Below are 26,502 nucleotides of genomic sequence, written 5' to 3'. Positions count from 1 at the left end.
GAGTGGTGCTAAACATTGTGCAGTCGTCAGTGAACATTCGCACTTTTGACTTTGTGTTAGAGGAAGGATAAAGAAGCTGAAGATGGCTGGGCCTGGGACATCACCCTCCAAAAATGTCCTGGAACTGAACTAATCTGCTTGGCCTCCAAAAATCACAATCATTGTGCTAAGTGTGTCTCTGAATTGCAGAAACGGTTCCCTCCTCCACCCCACCATTCCCATTAACACCAGTTCTACGAGGGCTCCTTGATGTTTTGCTTGGTCAAGTGCAGTCACTCTCACCTCCCCTTCTGGAGTTCATGTCCTTTTTCCACGTACAACATTGTAAAGTGATCAGTATTCACTGTTATATAGGACAGTACACCACCCCCCCACCCCAAATTCTGACCACACTGCATATTGAACGTGATTTTCTTATTTAATTCATGAATATTGGTGTCACTAGCTGGGCTAACATTTATTCACCATTGACTAGAGATTGGTGAGTGATGTGTAAAGCTACAATCGCACCTAACTGAGAATACTGAATCCTGTGTTTTTTTTCTTTTCCTTTGGCAGTTTGTATGTATTGGCCTCTCTTCAAACTGTTTTTTTTTGAGTCTACCCTTTTACAAACCCCTGAGCTATCAGCTGCTGTAACAGTCAGTGAAGGACCTAAAGGATGATGATGAAACCCGATGTCTTTCCTGAATCTTGGCAAGGTTTTTACTTAAAAAAAAATCAATCTTTTATTGACTTTTTTTTTGGAAAACCCTTTTCAACACGTGCATTCCCACAGCACCTCCTCCAAAGTCTTCAAAGTGATAGCTTGAAAAATAAAGCAGACTGTTGTTTTACTCTGTGAACATTTGCTGACAGGTTGTCTGCAGGGTACTGCTGATCTCTACTACAGTGGAGCCATGTTATTCTCTCATACCCAACTCGCAATGTGTGGCGGTTCAGCATTTGAATCAGGTTATACAGCAGACGGCTAACACAGGATGAATAATAAAAACATGGGTACGTCAAAGACTTGGACAAGTGATTTAGCACAGTCACAAAGGATGGAAATGCCTGTTGGTGGGGATACCAGAGGTGAATAAGAGGCAGCGAATGAGAAGTCATTGACATGAAGAAATGGGATTTCTGTTGAATATAAAAGAGCGGTTGTGAAACGTAGACACAAACAAGAAACTAGTGTGAACGAAAATCTAATGATGGAAAAGGTGAGAAGAACAGGAAACACCAAAAATGTTACAAGGCAGTGGGGAGAAATAATGATAGAAAAGAAAAGGATATAAAAGCAGGGAGGAGTAATTAAAACGGTGAGGTTTCCCAGGTATTCGAAAAATTTGGGCGCATTTGGATACAATAATGTGACAGCACTTCTCCATAAGGTGGGAGCAGGTCAGCTGCATAATATTTGTGGAGTTGGAGTAAATGTGTCGAATTGATTAATAACCCGGCCACAGCATTTGACAATGTTTTTGAGGGCTCTTGTGGCACAGTGGCGGCGTCCCTACCTCTGAGCCAGGACGCCTGCTCCAGAGGTGTGTAGTAACATCTCTGAACAGGTTGATGGGGAAATACCTTGACAATGCATTTCAGCTGAGGTCTGTAGAGATACATGGGAATTTGCCGAGTTTGTGGGTATTCGAATGAGCTATTTACAATGGTATGTCAATCAGCAGGTTACACCGCTTTAGTTGCATTTCCCACCTCATCAACCCTTTTTACTACCCCCTTAAACCTCGAAGCTATTTGGCTATTGTGTGTTACTGACTGGTGTGACACATTCTCCCCACAGGTCAAGTGAGCAGCCCCTTCCTTAAGAATCAACACAGTCTGCCCGAGCGATCATGGTCCCCACCAAGATCCCCTTGCCCTCGAATTGCTGCTAACCATAACCCCTTCCAGTCTTGCCCCTCATGTAGGTATACTTTATAATCAAATATACAATATCATGTTTCTTGAACTAGAAGCATGCACTTTATAAAGTATGGAGGTGCTTAAAGGATTCCAGATACTGCTTGAACACATTTAACATACTGTTTAAAACTACTGTATCTTGAGTAATCAATGTATTCTCTTAGCTAGTATTTCACCTCGGAGACTTCTTTCAGTTGTCCCATGACAGAATGATTGTCTTCTTGGCATCTGGCTGAGGGACTAGGGTGGAGTAGAATAGTTTAACTTCCTCAATTCTGTCCAACTCAGTTTACAAAGTTACGTCACAACTCTGAGCCCGTGTTTTTTTTTCAAGTTTATGCTTCCCGGGTGAGAGATTCAGAAAAGCACAGTGATATGTCATTCGGAATTTGATTACTTTCAGAATGTTTGAAAACTAGAGACTTAGGCAGCTTTGGAATTCTTTAAAGCGTGTGCCTCTCCTCCCAGAATAATAGGTTCCTCTTCAAGGTGTAAGCCAGCTCAGAATCCATATAGAACAGATCCTGGCTGGTGAAGGGCAATGGCACTCTGTCTTAGAGTCATACAGCACAGATGCTGGGAGCAACAGGGATATGTCAGTGTGGTGTGTGATCAAGGGGTACTGAAAATATTACATTAAATTTTGAAACCCAAGTCTTTGAATTACGGATGCAATTGGATTGATGCAAAAAGTCCTGTGATGCTTTTCCAAGCAGAGCAAATAGCTTCTTTAGTCATAACTGACAGCTATTCCTCAACCAGGCACCTACACAAATTAACCTGTAGCTTCCTCTACATTTGTGCCCAAATACACACAATTTGGGCACAAAACATATATCGTTTAATAATTCAGAGTTTGCAGCAAAATGAAATAGTGCAGTGATGCAAGTATGTCCGATCTTTGGTCTTTCAGGTCATCAACCTTCTACTTAAACAAGTCATTATCCACAAACTGCATTGTACCCCCAATGCTGAAGTATGAATCTCTCAATTGTGCATGTTGGGACCTGTCTCAACACTGTATCAGAATTTTCAGACTCGGCAGAAAGCAAAGCCACTATTATGCACTTTTCAATTGCAACTTCCTAAAACATGTGTGAGATTTGCTCTTTATTTTCTGTCTCTTCTAAATGCGCTTTTTGATGGCAACATGTAAATCACGTTTCCCCATTGAAAATTCATTTTTAAAAAGTGTGCCTGATCTGTCTGAATGAAGGTTCAAGATTGAAAACTTTAAAAGCTAAGATTCATGAATCGAATGTGGTGTGTGTGCGCTTAGCATTTCCTTGGGTCCTGACTGATTTGTGCCCACATTAGAATTTGGATCTCTTCTGAGCAGATTGCGAGAATTCATGGGTATAACTTGACATTGGTTACATGGGCACCATTTCAATGCAAATTCTGGGTTGCATGGAGGAAACTCCAGGTCACAATCTTGTTATTTATTTCATTGCACTTTATGGGACTTGGTTGCCGTGTTTTACTTTAATTACAAAAGGCGATTACATTTTTAAAAACTATATCATTATCAAATGCCTTGCAATTCCTGATTGACACAAACAATGTCTGAAATAAATGCAAGATTGCTCTTTCTGACTGATTTGTTGTTACTAATTGCCATTTGGTACCATATAATATGTTTACAAATTTGGTCATGGTGAGCTGACAGATTTACAAACAAATGATTCACCCAAAACAGCTCTTAAAAATGGTCCCCACACCTAATTTTTTTTTATCAATTGGAGTGTCTCGATTAAAGATAGTATTTATTGTTCAACCAGAATTACCCTTGGAAGGCAACAAACCAGAAAACTTTTATAATTATTCTCTCTGACTGGAAATTACTTTAATCATAAATGATCCATACACTCACCAGTGAAGTGTACAGATCTAGTGCAATGTTTTAAACTACATGCCACACTGCTTCAGAATAGAAATTTTGATTCAATAAAACTGGGGAAATTATCAGTTTTGTTAAGAAATGTTTCAAGAACAATGTAAAGGGAGCCTAATCTGTATTTAGTTCGTGCCGTATCTGATCTAGGAATGATACATATATGCACAGCAAAGACTAGGGCTGGAGTTTCTGCTCTTGCATTTACCAGCGGTTCATTTGATTAAATAGGAAATCACAGGCAGAAGCAGAAACCCCTGTTTTGTTTACTGAACAGGAAGTTCTACGGGGTAACTCAGTCATGCAGTTAAGCCATTGTAAATTTTAGCAAAGGGTAAAGACTCTTTTCCCAGAGTGAGGAACTCAATTACTAGGGGTCACGATTTCAAGGTGAGAGGAGAAAGGTTTAGGGGAGATATGCGTGGAAAGTTCTTCACACAGAGTGGTGGGTGCTTGGAACTCGTCAGCGGAGGTGGTAGAGGTGGGCACGATAGCATCATTTAAGATGTATCTAGACAGATACGTAAATGGGCAGGGAGCAGAGGGATACAGGTCCTTGGAAAATAGCTGACAGGTTTAGACAGAGGATCTGGATCGGCACAGGCTTGGAGGGCTGAAGGGCCTGTTCCTGTGCTGTAATTTTCTTTGTTCAAATATTATTGATTTTCCACTCCCATTTACAGTCTGTCTTTCTATCTTTTTAATTCAATTCCTTCCCATCTGGTAATACAATTTCAACTGAAAAGCCAGACACACAATAGAAGAATGATTCAAAACACTTGAGGAGATTTTAGAATTATTAAGTAGATTCGCACCCACAAACCCCAAGAGGGAAGAGAAACAGGAGAATGAATGGACATGTGCCCTTTTCCAATGCACAGTAGCACTTGCTTAAAGCCTGATGTTGTGAGTGGCGTATATTCAGGACAGCTGCCTACCTGCTAAAGGGAATGTTGCATTGTGACCCAAGGGAATCTGCAAAACAGGAGGGAGGTACATAAAAGATCTGTACAAGTAAGGAATTTACACATTCCAAAATGCATGAAAACATAAGGTAATCATATTAGTACTTTTCTTCTAAAGGTCTCTGTGTGTTATACCAGTATGAGTCGAAGAGAAAATTGCTGATTGAGTCTTCAGTATCATGTTTCTTCAGATGAGCTTGGAAAAGCATTAACAGTCTAGTTTTGCACCGTTATCTTTGTTTTGAAATGTCTTCTGTGCTTTTGCGCAATATTGCAAGGCTGCATTTTATTTGCTGCTCTGCACCTCACCCATGAGTGCAATGTAGCGTATCCATGTTTCTGCATCTTGGAATGTGCAAGTGCTCTTCAGGAAGCTACAGAGCCCCAAATTCGGAATGGGCACTGGTTGGTAGAAAAGCATCAGAGAGAGAATTTCTGCAGTGTTGGCTCTGTGGAACTCCTGGATAAACTGCATAAACCCTGCCATGTACACCATTTCTCCCGGGTTTCTGCTGATCCTTCACAGTTAGAAATGGAGAAAGAAATTCTTTCATGAATCACAACATTTGTACGATTAGGCAGAAGCTTCCCAACCAGTGCTCATCATTTTGAAGCATATTTAGAAATGCACAAAAACCGATTATTAAAATTAATAACTTGACATTATATTTTGAATAGAAACATATATATTGGATTTTAGATTTTGCCATCCCTTCTGTCCTAAAGTTGATAACTTTTGCTAATGACAATACCTGCTCGGCTACATTACCCAAGTGTCTTTGCTTAACAAAAAGTATCAATGAATTATTAATTTGTTACAGTAACAACAGTCTAGGCATCCTCTTTCCTTGTCTTTACCCTGTGCCCCTTGCTGGAAGTGAGGGTTCGTGTTCAGAGATGGGAATTCGAGGCTGCTCTTCTTTATCATCTCGAGTCCAGTGATCATGAATTTAGATTTCTTACCCTAGAACTTTTGCGCTGAAATCATCTAACTCAGGACATACTGAAAGTCAAAATTTTCAACGTTTCAGGACTTCGTGGCTCAGTACCGCACATATCAGCGCAGTATACCACAAATCCACTAAAGGCAGGATTTCCTTCATCTGACAATATAAATACTGTAAAATAATTGTTAGAATTTCACAGTTATCACAGCCAACTGATGAGTAAACTCAAACACAGCAGGGTCTATTTTGAGACCACAAACTCCAGATGAACTATTACCTTGAAGAATGCCAAAAATGCAGTCAGATCTAGGTCAGTTTCAACCAACACACCAATCATTGTCTATAGAGTTTATGAATTACTCAGTCTTACAGCTCCTTCCCCTCAACAGACATATCTAATTCCTTTCTATATCTGTCTATACAGTAAGTCAATCAATTAACTCCATCCCCTGCTTAACTAATACCATACCAACAGAAGTGAGTGTTCAAATCCCATTTAAAACTGCTGTTACTTGCTCAGGTTTAGATCTGGGCTCCTAACTGCAGATACAATCCCACTGAGGGGCCGATTCAGTCTACATTTAAGATGATCTAATCACTTCAAAAGGCATCCTGCAAACTCTTAATTTCTTTGTAACCTGCATTCCTTTATATGGGCCATTTGAAGTTTGGTTAAATGCTTCTAAAATTCTTTTTGTTTATCTATTGATGTGTCATTTCAAATATCCTACCATCTGAGTACATTTCAAAAGCCTTTTTCCTACTTTTCTCATTCCTCTGTCTGAAAAGCTGTTTCACATTCCTGTCCTCTGTGGTTCTGTAAAATAATTCCACATTCTTACATTCCCTGAGTGCCACAGGAGGTATGTTCCTCCATCTTCTCAGCTGTGTGCCTCAGAAAATAAAATCCATCTTCTCTCTGTTCTGGAAAAGCCGTTCTATCTTTCTGTCTTCCATTTGTGCATTCAAAGCTAAGTTCTTCCTTCCTGGCTTCCTGAAAAGCAGGTCCACATTCTTTTCTATGATTGATAATGGGAACTGCAGATGTTGGAGAATCCAAGATAATAAAATGTGAGGCTGGATGAACACAGCAGGCCCAGCAGCATCTCAGGAGCACAAAAGCTTTTGTGCTCCTGAGATGCTGCTGGGCCTGCTGTGTTCATCCAGCCTCACATTTTATTATCCCACATTCTTTTCTAGTATGCTTTGAAAGGTAAGCTCCAACGTCTTGACTTCTTTTGTGTTCTTCAAGAGCCTTTCCATTGAGGACAGTGAGGTATTCCTGATTGTCATTCTTCTGTGTTGTGTGTGCTTAAACTACATGACTTTGACCTTTCAAGGTGAATTTGGACTCTAACTCACTGAGAAAAGAACAATGACCTTTTACTTGAGTAGCCCTGATCAACGGCAAATGGAGTTCAGTTCAGGTAAATGTGAGGTAATCCACCTAGGCAGGACAGCCAGGGAAGAGGATACATATTGAATGGGAAGAGCCTGGGAAGGTCACAGGAATGCTGGAGAGCGTGTACACCAGCCCCTTAAGGTAATGGAACACAAAGTGGCCAGGAAGCCATAAGGGATATTTGTTTCCACTGGCAGAGATATGGAGTTTAAGAGCAGAGCAGTTATGCTGGAACAATATAAAATGTTGGTTAGGGCTCCGCTATGGTACAGTGTGCAGTTGTGGAATCCATGTTATAGCAGGGATGTGATAGCACTGGAGAGGACGCAGAGGGAGATTTAACAGTTTGTTGCCTGGGCTGGACAGTTTCAGTTATGAAGGGAGATTGGACAGACTGAGGTAGTTTGTATAGGGTGCTAGATTCAAGATAAGAGGGAGGTGGTTTATATCAGATGTGAGGAAAGCAAGTCAACTCAAGAGGGTGAGGAGAATCTCAAACTCACTGCCTGAGAGGCTGAAACCCTCACAACATTTCAGAAGAAATTAGTTACGAGGGTGTAGATATGCTCGCTGAGCCGGTGGATTTGGTTATAAACATTTCATCACCCTGCTAGGTAACCCTGTCAGCGCGCCTCCAGTGAAGCGTTGGTGTTCTGTCCCACTTGTTATTTATATGCCTCAGTTTGCTGGGCTGGTTGGTATTAGTTCTGGTTCTGTTTCTCAGTGGTTTGTACACGGGGTCTAATTCAATGTGTTTGTTGATGGAGTTCCAGTTGGAATACCAGGCCTCCAGGAATTCCCTGGCGGGTCTCCATTTGGCTTGTGCCATTATGGAGGTGTTGTCCCTGTCGAATTCATGTCCCTCATTGTCCGTCCTTAGTGAGACCCGTGAGAATTGGTCGTGTCTTTTGGTGGCTAGTTGGTGTTCATATATCTGTATTGTCAATTCTCTTCCAGTCTGGCCTATGTACTGTTTCTCACAGTCATTGCGTGGTATTTTGTATATTACACCAGTTTTGCTGGTTTTAGGTTTGGGATCCTCTACATTCATCAGTCGCTGACGTAGGGTGGTTGTCGGTTTGTGGGCTACCCTGATGCCTACAGGTCTGAGCGGTCTGGTGGTCATCTCCAATATGTCCCTGATGTACAGTAGGGTGATTAGTGAGTCTGGTCGTGTTGCGTCTTCCTGCTGTGGTCTGTCTCAGAGGTAATGATAAATTGAGTTTTTGTAGGTATCCATTCCTTTCGAAGACTACGTATAGTTGCTCCTGTTCTGCTTTGTGTAGATCCAGGTTGTTGCAATGTGTCATGGCTCATTTAAATAGAGTCCTGATGCAGCTCTGTTTGTGGGCATTGGGATGGTTGCTAGTGTAATTGAATATCTGATCTGCATGGGTGGTCTTTTTCTTCAGTTCCTATAGTGCAGGCTGCATGGAAGGAATTTCTCAGCTTGATTTTCATGTCATGTACAGAAAGTTGATTCATTTAAACTTTTGAATGTCTTTTATCAATGGCAAAAACATGTTTAAAACAATAGTGTCCTTAATGAATGAATTAGTTCCCTAGACAGAAAATCATGTTAAAATAGAAAGATCTTTGGCATTCCCTGAGGAGAAAAGTCTGATGGTTGCATCTTTGTGAGTTAAATCCTGCCATCCCCAACTTTATATTCTATTAAAGAACCCTACAAAGAGCAGATCACCATCATTCCATGTACGAATAATTTGTTCAATTTGCTGCTAAATTCAGTGCAGGCGGTCATTATTTCTTACCACGGCTTATTTAAAAATGTATTTTCAATTCTAGAAGTTTAATCGTAGCATGGATGCTTGAGTATATTCCTGTTCAAAAAAATGATTATGATATCTCTGTCCACCCTCCCAATCATTACTGTCTGAAGTATTGATCATTCTTAATTTGAAGATCAGAACAGTGATTTATAACACTGCTGTAGTGTGGTTCACTGTTAATAGACAGAATCATTCTTTGCTGATGCAACAGGTAACATAATCTGTGAATTTTGGAAATATTAAGTTACATTTTGCAGTCTGTTTTATTTTTAAAGTTGCAAATTGACTGTCGTTCCAGGTTTCTTTTGATTTTTTGCACCTTCTCCCCTCCCTGTCTCTTGTAACAGCTCACCAGACACAATTTGAAATGACCAGAGTGGAAGATGTAACGTCATTCAGTGCTCCCGAGTCGAGAATCGTTGCGACACCAATATACGAGGAGAATGAAGAGGCCGAAGTTGAAGAGCTTCCAAATCTATTCCGGTTTACAGGTATGACTGCTCAGTGGGTCCCATTCTGTGGAATTGAGTGGTTTGAGCTGCACTGTGAGGACAGGAGTGTGAATTTTAGTCTGTGAAATGTGAATCCATGAAACAAGAGACTGTTGAGGAAGAGGCTGACAGTGTCTATTTGGATAATACTTCAACTTTCTCCTGTCAGCAGGCTATAATTTTACACATATATCCCGGATCGATCTGTAATCCCATTTGTCTTCACTTACAGCTGAAGTTGTCCTTGAAAATGAACAAAAGACATAAAATACAAATTCATCTAGTCCCAGTTTACCACGATATGAAGCTATTGTCTATTCCTTGTTACAGTGTCTGCAGTATTTAATGGACCTTGACACCTTGTTTGGTCCTTACCTTGAAAGATCCTTCTCTCAATTTACCTTCTTTTATCCCACCAATGCCAACTGTTATAGGGTGGTACGGTGGCTCAGAAAATGCTACTCCTCTGATTCATTAATAGAAACATTTGGACAAAGGACGCAAAGAAAACATATTGATCCACAGAGTTCTGTGCATTTTGTTAATTTGCCTATGGCCTAGCAAGACCCTTTAGTTTAAACTCAATGCTCTGTTTCCATTCTTTTCTATGTAGACAAGACTGTTCCCGAATTTCCAGAAGAACCACCAATTCAGTACGAAGACCCAGTGCCAGAATGGAATGTGCCAAGCTATAGCGAGGAACCTGGTCTTGTAGATGTAGACACCCCAAACCCTGTCTGGCCTGAGGCACCCAGCTTCCTACACACTGAAGATTCAGTACAAAGTGACCAGGCAGGCTTCATAAGTACTCAAGAACAACAACAACACCTTGTAGACATTGGGAATCCACAAACAAATGAGAGTTTTCCACAAGTAAATGAGAATTTGCTGGACCTTTGGGAGGCCAATGGAATAGACCAGCTGCCATCAAAGTCACACAGTGAGCTGGCAGAGAAGCCATTGGTCTACACCAATATGGAGGAGACGGAACTGATTTTAAACATGAAAAGCTCCCCACTGGATGAGTCTGTGCCAACAAATGCAGGCATGGAAGCGAATAGCCAACTGCTCGTGAACTTCCAGGAATCACCCGCAGAGCAATCTGCAGAGGTGGTGCCTGCTAAGCCAGGGCAGCAGCAGTCCCTGAGCAGTGGGGAAGCTGGGGAGGAAAACCTGCTGTGTTTCGATGGCAGTGAAGGTCTTCCAGCACCACCACCAGACTGTCTGGACTCGAAGCAGTGGGAGAACCTGCCGACCCTCATCGAGCTGGAAGGCTCACAGCAGATGAGTGAAGGCTACTGCTTTGGAATACAGGAGCTACCCAAGCCTCAAGATGCCCAGGTAGGGCTGGGACAAAGTGGGCAAGGCAGGCACTGGATGGGGTTTTGGCCAGGCAATAGGAGTCTCATATTGTCAAAAGCAGGGAACATTTTGTTTTTACTTTGAACGGGCATAAAATTGACCCATTTAGTTCAGCTGGAAGACATTCATCAGAATATGCCATTGGATGGGAATTGCTGCTCCCTGGACGGAAGCAGAAGAGGTGCTGGAAAGGGGGAACAATCGGAGGAGTGCTCACTAGAGAGAAACTCATGCCCAGCCCTGCATTAAAATGCCAGGCAAGACGGGGACTCCCCTGGCTCACCAGCAATTAAGGCCCTTAGCTGGTCAACTAAAGTCTAATTGTCTATCTCCTTGCTGGCTGAGGAATGTGGCCTGCAGGAACATAGGGCAGCCTGCCTCTGGTTACCTCCAGTTTTTCCAATCTGGAATCCACAATCTGCCCCCTCCCCCCCCGACACCCTCACTGGCCCATGGCCTCCAATACTCCCAAACCCCCCCTCTCCCCATAACCACCATGCTGTGACAAGGAGCAAAAAAACGGACTTACTTACCTTCGCATCGCTGGATCCCCTCAACAGTAGACCTTGACTGTCAGTCCTTAGGACCCAGGCATCACTGACCTCTCTGAGGGACAGGCAGCTCCTGACAACCCAGCACAGCACTGTCAAGGTGCCTGATGTGGTGGAAAACCCACTGACATACTGTGTATCAACTCTTACTTCAGTTTTATTCATTCACAGGATGTAGCTAGTATTTATTACCCATCCATAATTGCCCAGTTGAGTCAACTTTTTTTTGCCCTGGGTCTAGAGTCCCATGTAGGCCATGACCAGGTAAGAATGGCAGATTCCCTTCCCTAAAGGGCATTAGTGAAACCCGTTCCCCCCACTCCAGCCGACAATCAGTAACAGTTCCACGGTTGTCATTGGTCTCTTAATCTCAGATTATTTTTCATTCAAATTCCACCATCTGCCCCAGTGGGATTTGAACCCAGGTTCCCAGAAAATTACCCGAGTGTCTAGATTAGTAGTCTCGTAATCATACCAGTAGGCCAGTGACAACCCTGCTGAACCAATGGGTGCGTAATAGGTGTGTTATTTTACCAATGTGAGGGGCCAGCATTTAGTTGCCCACCAACACAGTCGCCTTCACAATCAGTAAAAACCCAGGAAAAGCCCGGCTAAAGTAAAATTATTAGCACAGAACCTCAGACAGTAGGCATACAGGTGCCAGTTCACTCTGCAGGTCAGATCACATTTCTTTGAAGAAAATGCCTTCTCAGAAGCAGAACCAGACCTGTTGCAGCAGGGTATATTATCCTAAACTTCAAACACTTTCTGATGGCAAGTGGAGGAAACTCTACTTTTGGTTTGACCATGATTCGTAGTGCCTAGTACTGGCACACAGTGTCTTTCTGGTGCTGACAATCATTACCTTGGAACAGAGGCATCAGTCAGACAATGCATATCCCGCTGTAGAGGATGGGATGGGCCATTGAGATACCTTTCTGCATTTTCTCCACAGAGCAGCATTCTTCTCAAGGGCAAGAAATGACAACAAGGAACAAAGTTGTTAGATTTTGTTTTCAGGTCAAGTAAACTGGGAAATAGGGACCCATTCAGCCACACTCTTTTAGAATGAACTCTTGTGTAATACCTGGTTGCATCCTGTAACTTTTTTTAATTTTGTGGTTTTATTCTATAGGCAGTTCAAGACTTTTTCAACCAATCACAGGATGAGTATATTAAAGTCCAAACATATGTAGAGGAAAATGCCAACAAAATACCAGGTGAGAAACTGAGAAATTCCCTTCAGTGCTTTTCAGTGTCATATGTTTAGTTTTGACATTTCAAAGTGTTTCAGTTACCTTTTGTACTTCACACTTATTCTCTCCCATTCCAGCTATTCCTCATTTTAGGACTGATGGGCATGAATGTAAACAGATCTAGTGCATAATCAGCTGAGTCATCAATCACAACAATTCATTATAAAGTCTAACACTTCTCCCTCAAAATCACCGCTCAGTCTATGATTAGTTCAGACAGCGAAGATGACCATGGATTCTTTTCTCCATTCTCCACAGTTTCCCATTCAACCTTCATCCCGTCATGCCTACCACCCCCCATATGGATTTTTTTTGTCACTAAGGTTGGGACCTCTCATTCAACAGCTTTCTCCAGGGCTCCCTTGATCTGTCTGCAAGGGAGTAGGGAAGAGAGCATTTCCATGTACCACCCAGAGTGCACACTTTTAAAATAAATTGCCAGAAATACTGGAGGTGAATTGAGAAGATTTTCTTTGCAGGATCTAAGCTGCACTAACAGAAGCAAATTCAATTATAAAACCTTCACAACAGAATTGAATAGATATACTTGAAAAAGAAAAAATAATGCAGGGCTTCAGAATTAACTCTTCCTGTGCTGTAAGATTGCAATCAGACTGCAATGCATATTATCGTAGATCGCAGAATCACTACACTGTGGAAACAGGCCCTTTGGCCCAACAAGTCTGCACTGACCCTTAGAGCATCTCATCCAGACCCAACCCCCTATAACCCACTTAATCTACACATCCCTGAACACTCCAGGGCAATTTAACATGGCCAATCCACCGAGACTGCACATCCGTGGGCTGTGGGAGAATACGGGAGAACCCGGAGGAAGCCCATGCAGACACAGGGAGAATGTGTAAACTCCACACATACAGTCACCTGAGGGTGGAATTGAACCCAGGTCCCTGATGCCGTAAGGCAGCGCTGAGGCACCATGCCGCACTTCATACACTAGGATTTCTAATCAGGGGAGTGTAAATGAGGCTATTTAAATAGGGGAGATGGTGTCTTGTTGACCTCAATTTCCAACTTCTTCTAAAATGTGACCAACTCAATTGATTGATTTTCCCCAAAGTAGCACATGCCCTGAATTGGTATTTTTCACTAGTGTTTCCTCCAACTTCCCTACAGCTCCCTGTTTGAATTTCTCCATTGAGAATTTTGCCCCTGTACAGCACTGAAACAACTTTAACAATGACCAAAGTGTAGATTATTTGTGCCCCTGGAAATGGTGCCACGTCTCTTCCTTTGCCATCATCTATTCCTCTTATAGCCTTCCAACTCATTCACAACTCAGCCATCCAATCCTTTCTAACACTGTCCATTGCAGACTCCTGCTTTGCCTATTGCCTCAAATTTAAATTTTTATTGATTTCTCTAAATCCATTCATCACCTTGCTCCTTTGTATTTTGGATTTTTCCTCTAGTCCTAAACCCAAATCCCTTCAAGATTCCATCACCATTGCCTACTCTTTGTATTTCCCCACTCTGCCATAGCCTTCTCCTGTCTTTGGCCCTGAGCTCAGACCCCGCCTCCCGACACCTTCAACCCCAACTTCACTTTCATTTCCACGAGTCTTGAATGTGTTGTTGCCTCTCAAATTTATTCCCAGAACTCCACGACCAACTCTCAACTCATCTTTCTAAACCTCAGAGTTCTGATTGGCCTTATCTAACTCGAGTAACATTCTACACAATTGTAACGCTGATAAAATAATCTTCCTCATCCTTCTTGACTTGCCTGTAGACTTTGGCATGGTGGACCACATCCTCCTGCACCGAAACCACAGCTTGGTTATCTCGCTGATTGGGTGGATGGGTGATGTCCTAATGCCACTCTCATCTACCCAGTCTTATCCAGAGAACCCCCTGCATCGGCTTCTCTTTCTCCTCCCACACCATTACCCCAGGAGTGCTAACAAAGATCTGTCCTTGCTTCCATTCAATTCTTCATCTGCATGCCTTGTCTCAGTGACATATTCCAAAAAAACACAACCGATTCCACAGGACAAATATCATCAGGGTCCCCCTCACCAGCACCTGTCTCTTCAGCAGTCAGTCATGGGTAATCAGAAATTTTGTCCACCATTTCCACTGGAAATGACTGAAGTCACGTCCTTCATCCCTACCACAAACTTTGTTCCTAGTCACTGATTCCAACTTTTCCCTGATTTCTGAAATCCTCCATGGCCTCCACGCTCTCCCTATCTTTAGAGAGTTTAGGGACTGGAGAAGGTTGCAAAGTTTCTGGGCTACTTCGCTTTGCCCTCGAGTACACTCTTTTAAACTGCTGCACCATTGGGAGCCCAACTTCCAGCTACCTAGGGGATAATGTCTGGAATTCATTCCCTAATATTTTCCAGCTTTCCTGCATGAAGATGTCCACGAAACCTACCTAAACGGAGTGATTTTTCAGCTACTTGTCCTACCATCTCTCGCTATGGCCAGATTATAACTTTGCAGTGAAGTCCTGACCAGTGCTTTCCAAGATTAAAGGCACTATGAAATTGTTCTTTTTTTCTCCCCTTGCATTTCTTTAAAGATTTGCAAATTTATTTCCAGGTTGAAGGCAGAATAAGAAAACTAGTTTTGGTAATCACACGAACATTGAACAATTAAACAACCATGGGGCATTTCTGTCCCTACATTGCAAGGTATCCTTCCTAAGGTTATCAGAACAGAAGACATGCTCAAATGAGGTTTTGTCAGCACTCTTTACAGTAATAGGAACACTTTATTGCTTTCATATTCTACACCTTTTGTCATGAAGCGCAGTAAATGTTCACCTTCTATAGATTGACCTTGTCACCAGGGAACTAATATCAAATGGCTTAAATACAAAAATCCCTCAACCTTTTTGCTATTGTGTGGATTTCTTTTTAAGGAAGTGTGCGGTCACACTACCCTGCAGGTGGCTTCAGCTACAGCAAGTGAAGAACTGGTACAGCGAGATATACCTTCTTGCGCTCAGAAAAATTTAGGAATGACAATTTATAGGAATAAGATAATGAGATGGTGACCTGTGTTAGGGAGGTGCAAGATGCCAGAGATGTTCGAATGCCAAGATCTTGAAGGATTGTAGGGCTAAGGAAGTTTCAGATGCAGAGGGTCCTTGTAAGAGTTCATTTTCCTACAAATAACACCTATTGAAGGAAAAGAGTGTTATTATAAAAAGTTTTATCAGATCAAAAGCAGCCTTACTTGGCCTTTTAAATAATAAGGAAAATGATTGGTAGAGGAGAAATGTGTGGCCTGTTAAAAGGATGGAAGCAGTATGACTTTAATAAGCTGGATGCTGAGCTGGATGTTTGTAAACCTGTCTGTGAATTTGTTACTGGTGTTGAAAAGATTTCTTACTTGGAAGACAAATCCCCATAGTTTCCATACAGCTACTCTCCCATTCTATTGTGTCATCTCCATTGTCCTGTTTCACCTGTTGTTTTTGGTCACTTTCTTCCCCACCCCTCTGCTCCATGTGTCTTACAGTTCCTGTCTCATTGTTTCTCATTCCCTCTGTCAGACACAAACGATGTTTGCTGCTTCAGTTATCCTCTCAACCATTCTGTCTCCAAAGACTTGGGTCAGTATGCATCATGTACCTACATCAACTCATCAGTGCTGATTTTCAGTGCCTGAATTGTATAAGCTGTTTATAAACACGAAAATAACTTACTTTTTCTTCCATCCCAATTTACAGAAATTGATATTACCTATTGTGACAATGATACTGACACAGATCCAGACCATTCTCCTGCAGACTGATCTCACTCAGCGTGTTACTCTTCTGTATGACACTTATGCTTCAAGTAAATCAAAAAGACAAAAATTGCTAAGTTTTAATTTTAGTCTGTGTTTACTATTTTTAACTGTAATAATTTGAATGTATTATTTTCTAAATTAACCTAATTGTATATTGATTCCACTTACAGCTGCTAGGTAGAGTCTGCTGAAGCTGATATGATGTGACTAGCAGTGTTAACTATCAGCAACTGCTTTTCAAGTACCATTTTCAAAAGCACAAATTTTGTGAAATGCTAATTGCTGTTGTATGAAAATAAACAGTTTCTGAAAATCCAGTTTTTCCAACATGTCCTCATTTTTACGGATCAAATCAAAGTATTTGCTTTTTTTCCATCTCATTTTCTCATACATTATCTCTCAGACCCCTTAGGGGTCTGCTACGCATTTAGAGCGTTATGGGGACTGAGAATTGGAATGGAACTGCTCCATTAGCTCGATCAAAGAATTGGCAATAAGCACCATAGGTCAAAAATCACCTCATAACTGGCAGCATGACTAATCGGAATGAATCCATGCTATAATTTGTTTCGGGTTATAAGAGTTCCAATACCAGTTAATCTGTTTTGCAAACATACAGCAGCAGCGTATCTATTTTATACTAATTATTCATTTTGCTAGATTTTCAAAATCTAGCTATTCAGGGAACAACTCAGTCCTTTGGTCCTTTCTTGCCATTTTATTAAGATCAGAGCTGAGCTTCCACCTTCTTGCAATGTGCCCACATCCAAAGTTCCCTGTGTTCCCTGTCCGGAGCACACACTGATGATAACCCAAGAAATAAATACCAAATAAGTCTTCTATCAGTTCTCACCACTTGTATGGGTTTTAGAAACACTGTATGGAGGACTGACACAGAAGGCCGTACGGCAGAATATAGTGATTGAGATCCTCGTCCATACCAGGGAGAACCATGGCAGACCTCAATACGAGGCCTGGCATAATTACAGGCTCAGTACCTTTAAATAGAGTCCCTTGGCTGGGCCAGACTCTGGGTGTGTCTGGATTTTGGGATGGTGGCCCAACGGTCACTTGGAGTGTGGGATAGGTTGAAGCTGGTAACAAATCTGGCCCCACACTATGCCCAGTGCACCATGCCACCCAACTTAGTTAGCTACATTTCTTCAATCTGACTCATTTAAGGCAGTTCTTAAAGATGTCCCATTTTTCACAAGTGACTGGTTTTCTGATTGTGGGATTTTGAGGTACTCTGGCTGGCTCTTACCTGGCTAGCACCAGGCCTCCAACCAGACCAAGGCTGCCAGCGGCACAGGAAGCGTCTGGCTGTTTTCACAGGCAGGTAACGTGCCAAAACAGACAGCGCCAATAGGAAGGGTGGGTAATGCCAGTCTGGGGCTGGGGCTTTCACCACTAGATTCCTGGAGAGGGGTAACGGCTGTGGGGTGTCGTTGGGTGGTCAGATGCAGTGATAAGGGTGTGGTTTTCAGCAGGTACTCTGCCCCAGTACCAGGTCTCTCTACTGCGTACTACACACATATGCGCGTACACACACACTCTCTCTACACTATCACATGCACAGACACACACACTCTCCCACACACTCTCTCTACACCCCCACACACACTAGCCCACGCCCCTCACACACACCACATGGTTTGCTGGGTTGTTTCCTGGTGGCTGACAATTCTTGTTTAATCCCCGAGACGCCATTAAATCCTAGTTGGCGAAGGGATCATTGCATTTGAGTGGCTCATTTATCAGCCCAATTTCCTTCCTGCTGCCAAATCTCAATGATAGCTAGTTCCCTCTGCTCCTTTAATGCAGGGCAGGTATTCAGTCAGTGGAGAAGTCTCCAGGGGCGTTTCTCTGGATATCTAACCCACTCCAGTGCCTGGCCGTGAATTCTGTCCAATAATTTGAAAAACTCAAGCCGATAATCGCTTCATAATGACAGACCAAGCAATATTTAAATAATTGGAAAAGTCAAAGGACTACCAATCAAGTATGCATTTCAGGGAGAGAAAGTCAGTTTCTTTATCATAACTTTTCATAATCTCAGAGGCGTTGAACTAGTCAGCCATCATTTTCATGAGATTGGTAGAAATCACAAGATTAAGTCTCTCTTCACAGCTTGCTTGATCCCTGATGCATGATTGCATGTAAAATTAACGGAATCAAACATAGCGATTTCTCCATTACAAATTCCAGAGGGATTCATTTGTAAGTGTACATAGGGAACATGCAAATAAAGGTCCATGTTCTGCAGTTAATGTACACAGTGGCAACAACATGTGGATGACAGCAAAGAGTTTCAGCTGTGACAAATCGTTCGCTCAGTACGAATTAGTTTCCATTTATTGTTATCCAAACAACAACAACTTACATTTACACAGCACCACAATGCAGAACCTATTTTAATGCACTTTCAAGAGGGGGGGTTAGGAAGTGGAAGGACGAACTGCTGCTCGACCACGGGAGGGGATTTGGGTGGATGGGAGATTAAGGATATTTCTTTAAAAGGGTGGGGGGGGGGGGGAAGTGAAGTTACCGAGGGAGTTACACAGTAAGGTCAAGGCAGGTCCAGACATTTCCCCAAATGCTGCCAAAGGAGTGATGGAGTGCTTAAACTGAGCGCAAGCTGCATGTTATAGACTCAAAAATATCTAAATGAAGACTGACGTACCTCTTCTGGTGAGAGAGAGAGTTGGGGGGTGATGGGCGGTTGTAGTTTTCAGTCCTCCACTTGTGTGTCTTCCATTGTCAAACCCCCTTCAGTGGTCAGTACCTCCTTCGCAATAGGGTCACTCCTGACCCAGTGTTTTTTGCCTGTCTCACCATTTTCCTCATCGTCATTTTACTCTCATTTAATGCGACTTCCCATATTTCCTGTAGATCCAGAAAATAAAGCAAGAAAATTATTCTTCAGAAATTTCTTTTCAATAAACACTCCTTCTAAAAAAAAAACTCCACGAATATTTGATAAAATTCTTTAGAAAATTATTTCACTGTCTGAGATGATGATCAGATTTTTAAAAATTCCAAATGAGGTAGGAACACACAAGTGTCAAAATCTTTTCAAGTACCAAGGCAAAGTTATAAAACTGTTACAGAATCGTAGAATTGCACAGCATGGAAACGGACCCTTTAGTCCAACTTGTCCATGCTGACCAGATATCCTAATGTAATCTAGTCTCATTTGTCAGCATTTGGTCCATATCCCTCTAAACCCTTCCGATTCACATATCCATCCAGATGCCTTTTAAATGCTGGAACTGTACCAGCCTCCACCACTTCCTCTGGCAGCTCGTTCCATACACGCACCACCCTCTGCGTGAAAATGTTGCTCCTCAGGTCATTTTAAATCTTTCCCCCAACTTTTATTAATAAACTGCGTCCAGAACAAAACGCAAATAAGTTATACTAAATCTTTTGACGTTGCTGGTTACATCAACAGACATTTGAAGAGGGAACATCAGAGACACCAAGTACGAGAGAATTCAAGCGCTTGGAGAAATAGAGCTTCTCTTCATTGAGGCACAGAAGGTTAAAGAGGCTGAATTAGAGGTGTTCAAAGTTACAAAGGGATTTGATAAAAGAAGGTCAGTACCTAGAAGGGACAAAGTTAAAGGCATCAGACAGATCTATGAAAAAGCAGGGAATAACAGGATATGGACCAAATTAAAGACAAAAAGTTTTTAGTTGAGAACGGATCATGTGTCAGTGCAGTCTTGGTGGGCTGAAGGGCCTGCTCCTGTACTATATAGTTCTTTGTAATTGACAAAACCACCGCAGGGGAGATGTGAAGAAATTATTTTACATAGTGCATTATTTTGAGCTGAATTTTTCCAGCAGCTGTTGCATTGAGCTATGGTGTTTCAGCCGAGACTGACGTTCTCAATGTGAAAAGTGGGGGCGGGAGAAAAACATCCGATTCTGCAGCCACGTTTTGAATAGGGAGATAAAAATCTCACGAGTGAGTGGCAAGTGACCTAATTTTGTGTAGTTAACGTCATTATCCTTTAATCTTGCTTTGCTGACATGCGGGTACCTGTTCTACCACAATGTCAGAGAGAAACTAGACTTTGACAATTTCTGACCTGGAAGCTGAAGCTCCAGCGGCCTTCATCGCAGCTAGCAGTCCCCAAAATACCAGGGTACACAACATGGGTACTGAATACCTGCAGCCCAACCATGGCACAGGTCCAACTCACTGAGAATATTGTATTTTGAAATGCACCTTTCACAATAATGCTGCTGTCGGGTCACTGTGCCTGCAGGAACATGTGCCCATCACATGGAGCGGGCCAGGGTAATCTGCGAGCTCCTCACTTGCTCTCTTAGTGCCCACTCACTTTGCAGCTACTTGAATGCTCACAGCACCTCTGTCCTGCCTTACACTTATTGCTGCTTCATCCAGAAGTTAATTGCCATTTAGTGCAGATAGGCAGCTTGTCATAGTCATCGGCATCGAACAGTCAAGGTGATGGACATGTTGCTGTATGGCATCATGCTACATCAACTTCACACCCACAGCTGTTGTGGCCAACACAATGTATGTCCTTCAACCCAATGGCCATGTCTCCAAATCTAAAGGGAGCAGTCCCTTATCAAGGGGGGGCTTCTTCATCCAAGGGTGGGAGGTCATCAAACTCATGACCACTAACTTCAATGGAGCAGCTGGGGGTGGTGCGGTGACATTGTTGACATGACCAAGCTGTTGGGCTGGGGCTCAGGGTAACGTTGGAGGGAAATTCAGCACCAATAGGATCGGCGAGGAGTGCAAGGCAGAAAGGAAGGTGAAGGTTCGGGGTGGGGGGCGGCAGCAGGGGTGGAGGATGTGGTTTCTTTATGACCAGGCTGAGCGTGTGACTCACTGTGACCAACACAATCTGCACTGTCCCTCACCCTCGTCCGATAAGTCTGCAATGGACTTGCAAAGTGGCATGAATCACGCTCTGAGTGAGAGGAGCAAGTGAGGCAGATTTATTGCCCTGGACTAATTGCCCAGAGGGCATTTTAGAGTCAACCACATCGCTGTGGGTCTGGAGTCACATGTAGGCCAGACCAGGTAAGGATGGCAGTTTCCCTCCCTAAAGGACACTAGTGAACCAGATGGGTTCACCATGGATTCACAGTCCATCACTGGGTTCTTAATTCCAGTTTTTTTTTACAAAACTGGGTCAAATTCCACCATCTGCTGCGGTGGGATTTAAACCCAGGTCCCCAGAGCTTTATTTGGGTTTCTGATTAAAACAGTCTCCAGCGATAATATCTTTGACTTCCCTTTGTCTAAGTGGGCAGGCTCTATTTGTGAATGATACAGAGCCTTTAAAGGTGCAAATGCATCAGTCAGACATTCACACAGTGTGGGTCGGGTAGACTTCTAAATCACAGTACCCTGCATGTGAAACTTACACCGATCGGGCTCAACCAAGCCTCAAAACACCATGTCCAACATCACACCGCGTTCTGCTAGCGGGTCAGCATTTATTAAATAATCCTGGCTGTGCAAAGGAATTCACTGGTTTCCAGTTTAAGATTAACCAGTAAGGCTCACCTCACACGCAGGACTCCGTGCTTTGTAGGCAAAAAATAATTTGTTTCGACATTTCACACTCATCATTGCAGAAAGGGTCATGGAGACTGTGAATCCCTCACACGTTCCCCAAAGCATCACCCCAGACCAGTCAGTGTCAAACAAACCCGCACAGCTAACTAAAATCGGGAGCTTAAAATCCCAGCTGCATCTCCAAGCCAACGATGGTCAACCAAATCTCATGCAGCCATGTTCCCTTTCCATGTTTGGTTTCTTCAGAGACACAGTCCTGATGACTACAACATGGAAGTTGCAGAAGCGTGCATCTCTTTCCAGCAATTTTTAAAAACTTGAAAAGGACAAATATCCAGGGCATTTGGTTCCTTGGGAAGAGGTTGGAGCTGTCCAGGATGACTATAAGCCTGCTCCTAACCCACCCTTGTTATATCTTTTATATCTACCACTACTCCACCATATTCCCCCATGGAGACAGGGTCTCACTGTAGCCTCACAGGAACAGACAGTGCCCCTGTTGTTTGACTCAAATTCCTGTTGCAACTGGTTAAACAATTCAGTCAGCATTTCCATGAAGGGCAACCTGCACATGTAAAGGTGAGGCACCCTGTTCCGACTGTCTGCCTGTGACTGTCTTCTTTGCTCCCTCTTTTTTTTTAACCCTTCAGAAATTGCTGATGCTGTTTTGTGGTGATTGCCCTCAATGTGGCAGCCTACATGGTCATCCAATCTTACCCTGTGTTTCTGCTGCTTGGAATGTGAGAGAGCACAACTTCAGTTGAGTATTGTGTGCAGTTTTGGTGGCCTAGTCCAAGGAAGGACCTTCTTGCTATTGAGGGAATCCACCGAAGGCTCATCAGGCTGATTCCCGGGATGGCAGGACTAATATATATGAGGAAAGATTGGATTGACTGGGCTTGTACGCACTGAAAATCGGAAGAATGAAGGGGTATATCTCATGGAAACACATACAAGCCTGATGGAACTGCACAGGCCGGATGTGGGAAGAATGTTCTGGATGTTGGGGAAGTCCAGAACTAGGGATATCACAGTCTAAGAATAAGGGGTAAGCCATTCAGGTCTGAGGTGAGGAAGAATTTCTTCACTCGGAGAGTTGTGACGCTGTGGAATTCTCTCCCACAGGAAGCTGTTGGGGCCAGTTCATTAAATATGTTCAAGAGGGAGCTGGGTGTGGCCCTTGTGGCTAAAAGGGCCAAGGGGTATGGGCTGAGGGTGGGAATGGGATACTGAGGTTGCGCGATCAGCCATGATCGTATTGAATAGTGGTACAGGCCTGAAGGGCTGAATGGCCTACCTCTGTTCCTGCTTTCTATGTTTGAGCCAAGTCAGATCTCTAACAGTTAATTAATATTAAAGCCTCCCCAAGCTCAGCCAAAGTGGCTGAGACCAGATGTATTCCAGACTGCAGCCGAAAATGTGCAAGGGTATATCTTCATCAGTGTTCTAGTGTACAGTATCTTCACAGAAGATTGTCATGTTGAAGGCTGTGCTATTGTCTGAAATGTGGATCAGTTATAATGAATTGTTTTATCCTACATTGTACATAGTATCATCGTTGTAACTTACAGCATCAAATATATTGTAGACTAAGATCGGTGGCATGTTCCTGGAATGTTAACATTACCCCAAATCAGACAAATTTGTCAGGTTTTGTCTTTTTTTTTGACTAAACCGGCCCAAACATCTTTTCTGTAGGGCTAGCTGAAGTGTATTTTTAGAATATAAATTAGGTATGGTCCACATTGCAAGAATTTGAGTCAACCAAATAGCTGCTGAAGGAGTCAGAGAACAATTACTTTGTTTGTCACTACTGTATGACGCAGGCAGGCAAGCAAGCTGCAGGAAGGAATTGCGCTTGTGAGGAAGATTTCAAAAGCTGAAAGCACGGCACAAAGTGACTGCTGTGCTCATCCTAACAGCAAATGTCAAAGAGATGCGGCGTATGTAAATTACATAAAAATATTTTTTCAATGATGTCACAAAAGACATCTTTAAAATTGTTCTCTCACACTACAAGTAATCAAAACAGACTACAGTGGGATTAGGATTATTAGCTGGAAAATACCATTGATTCTTTGTTCTTGTAACTGTGCAAATTTCAGTGAAATCTCAGTGACCCTCTCCAGTGACAGACACAAACCTGTCCAGTTCCTTTGTCATTTTACAATTGCTCTGTTGGTCTTAATTCGTTTAGGAGTCAGTTGCTGGACTTGTGAGTTCAGAGTAACCTGTCCCAGTTGCCTCATAGGGTTCAGTGATTCACAGTAAAACAGAATCAATAGAACGGGTCAGGACTGAATAATCTGGAGAGCAACGAGAGTTGCTATGGTAGCAAGGAGAGAGGAAAAAACCCAGACAGGAATTTAAATAAATCAATGGTGTCTGGCACTGAGAACTGACTCTTCATAATGTGAAAGGCAATAAACTGCATTATTGGACATTACTGAGCATATTGTTTGTATATAGATATATAGAAATGATATACATGCAATGGTATGTATACAATGGTAATAGGAGTTTGCCTAAAAAAGGCTTACGGCAATCTAAATATTTCAAACAACATTTGATGCATTTTTGTTAGGCAGGGTGTTGCATTAGGGAGGCGTGCTGCAATGTGTCTATCCCAATTAAGGATCATCACAGGCCCATTTTTCCGTTTAACGTAACAAAAATGTATTTTTTTCCTAATGCATTCACAGGACGAAGGTGTCTCAGGCCAGGCAACATTTATTATTGTAGACTTTTTATGGAATTCACCACAGTTCACCATCGGTCATAATGGGACTCAATCCCAGACCCCCCAATTAAGGGTCAGACGTGTTGCTGTGGGTCTGGAGTCACATGTGGACCAGACCAAGTAAGAAAGGCAATTTCCTTCCCTAAAGGAGATTAGTGACCAGATGGATTTTTTTTGCAACAATTGACAACGGTTTCATGGCATTATGGTCATCTTTAGAGGCGTAATTCCAGATTTTTTATTGAATTTAAATTCCATGGCAGACCATCAAATCCAGGTTCACAGAGCACCATCTGGGTCTCTGGATTAACAGTCCAGCAATAATACCACTAGGCCATTGCAAATAAACTAATGTATGGACATACCAGTGGTTGGATTCAACGGAATCCAGCCATAATCCCTACCAGAACCTCAGGATCACTTCAGGATCAGGAAAACTGATTCACTAAAGAGGGGCCTCAGCCTAGACTCCCAACTCCAAGATTTCTGAGCAGTTTGGGAGGGGTGGGGAAATGACAAGTCCCTTCTGTCAAAGGCTGGAATTTCTGTTTACACAGACCTCAGCGCGAATTACACCAGAGTCCACCAGCTAGCACGTGGACAGTAGGGGTGCAGCAACCCAGAGGAGGCCAGGTTCATTCTTGTCCGTGGGATCTGAGGCACTGCAGTGAGCTGGGGTCCACAGGAAAAGGATAACCTCCCATTCCCAGCAGCTCCAAGTAGGGCTGGCCATGGGAATGAGCAGCAAATGTTTTGCTTTCCCAAGATGGAGACAGCAGAGCCTGGATCCGAGACTATAAAAGCAAGTGACGTGTGTAGTAATACATTCAAGTACCAAACCCACTTTTCCTGTTTCTAAATAATCTCCTGCAATCTCAGCAAAACACACCTGGCACGTGTCTTTGTTAGCTGGTCATGACCAAGGGGTATGGGCAATGCTGGACGTCCAGGATTTATTGCCCATCCCTAACTGCCCCACAGAAGGTGGTGATGAGCTGTCCCCTTGAACTGTCACAGTTCTTAGTGGGGTAAAGATACCAATGTTAGAAATGGAGATCTAGAATTTTGACACGAGATAGTCAGTGATATATTTCCATTTCAGGATGGTGAGGGACTTGGAGGGGAACCTGCTAGTGCTAGTGTTCCCAAGTATTTGTTGTTTTGTCCTTCTGATGCTTCCTCCAACTTGTACTCAACACGAAGGAGCTGAGGATGGGGTGGTACATGATAACCAGGTCTCCTTACCCATGCTTGGCCTAATTCCATAAGACTTCATGAGGTTTGGAGTCAACATTGGGGATGCTCAGAGCAACTCCTTATCAACTGTCTGCCGTTGTGTCACCGCGTGTGGTAGTTCTGTACAGCTGATGGCCCAGGATATACCCAGGTGGTGGTGACAGTGGTCAGTAGGGATTGACTGCATGTTTGAGACAATGTCAGGTACTCAGTTAAATAACCCGTGGCACAATTCTCCCAATTTGCCTCAGATTTCAGTAAGGAGATCTTGCAGTGTTGACAGGGCCACATCATTGCCTCTGGCTTAATTCATGTCAGGTGGGCTGTACATTTTCATTACTTTGTCCACACGTCCTGACACAACTGGCTGTCCTGCTGGTTTATTTCAGAGATGCAAAGCAACCACATTGCTGTGGGTCTGCAGTCTCATGTTGACCAGTCTAAGGAAGGATGACAGGTTTCACAAAGGATATTAGCGAATCAGATGAATTTGATATTGACTGGCAATGGTTACATGATTATCATTAGACCAGCCTTTCATTGTAGACTTTTTATGGAATTCATCACAGTTCACCATCGGTCATAATGGGACTCAATCCCAGACCCCCCAGTACTTTCGCCTAGCC

At 42.9% G+C, this 26,502-nt stretch overlaps 1 protein-coding gene across 1 annotated transcript in view; it reads left to right on the top strand.

The window, feature by feature from the left end:
- LOC125458181 (drebrin-like) overlaps positions 1–16,644 on the top strand; it is a 53,779-nt gene extending 37,135 nt beyond the window's left edge. Inside the window, exons 11-16 of the mRNA XM_059650515.1 lie at positions 1,787–1,909; positions 9,254–9,397; positions 10,011–10,738; positions 12,446–12,530; positions 16,093–16,152; positions 16,270–16,644. Of these exons, the coding sequence (XP_059506498.1) occupies positions 1,787–1,909; positions 9,254–9,397; positions 10,011–10,738; positions 12,446–12,530; positions 16,093–16,152; positions 16,270–16,334 (1,205 nt within the window). The 3' untranslated portion in view covers positions 16,335–16,644. The remainder of the gene's footprint in view (positions 1–1,786; positions 1,910–9,253; positions 9,398–10,010; positions 10,739–12,445; positions 12,531–16,092; positions 16,153–16,269) is intronic.
- Positions 16,645–26,502: the final 9,858 nt, after the last annotated feature.

Source organism: Stegostoma tigrinum, chromosome 13 (genome assembly GCF_030684315.1).
Source record: "Stegostoma tigrinum isolate sSteTig4 chromosome 13, sSteTig4.hap1, whole genome shotgun sequence".
In the NCBI taxonomy this organism is placed as follows: domain Eukaryota; kingdom Metazoa; phylum Chordata; class Chondrichthyes; order Orectolobiformes; family Stegostomatidae; genus Stegostoma; species Stegostoma tigrinum.
This window is presented reverse-complemented; position numbering and strand designations above follow the sequence as displayed.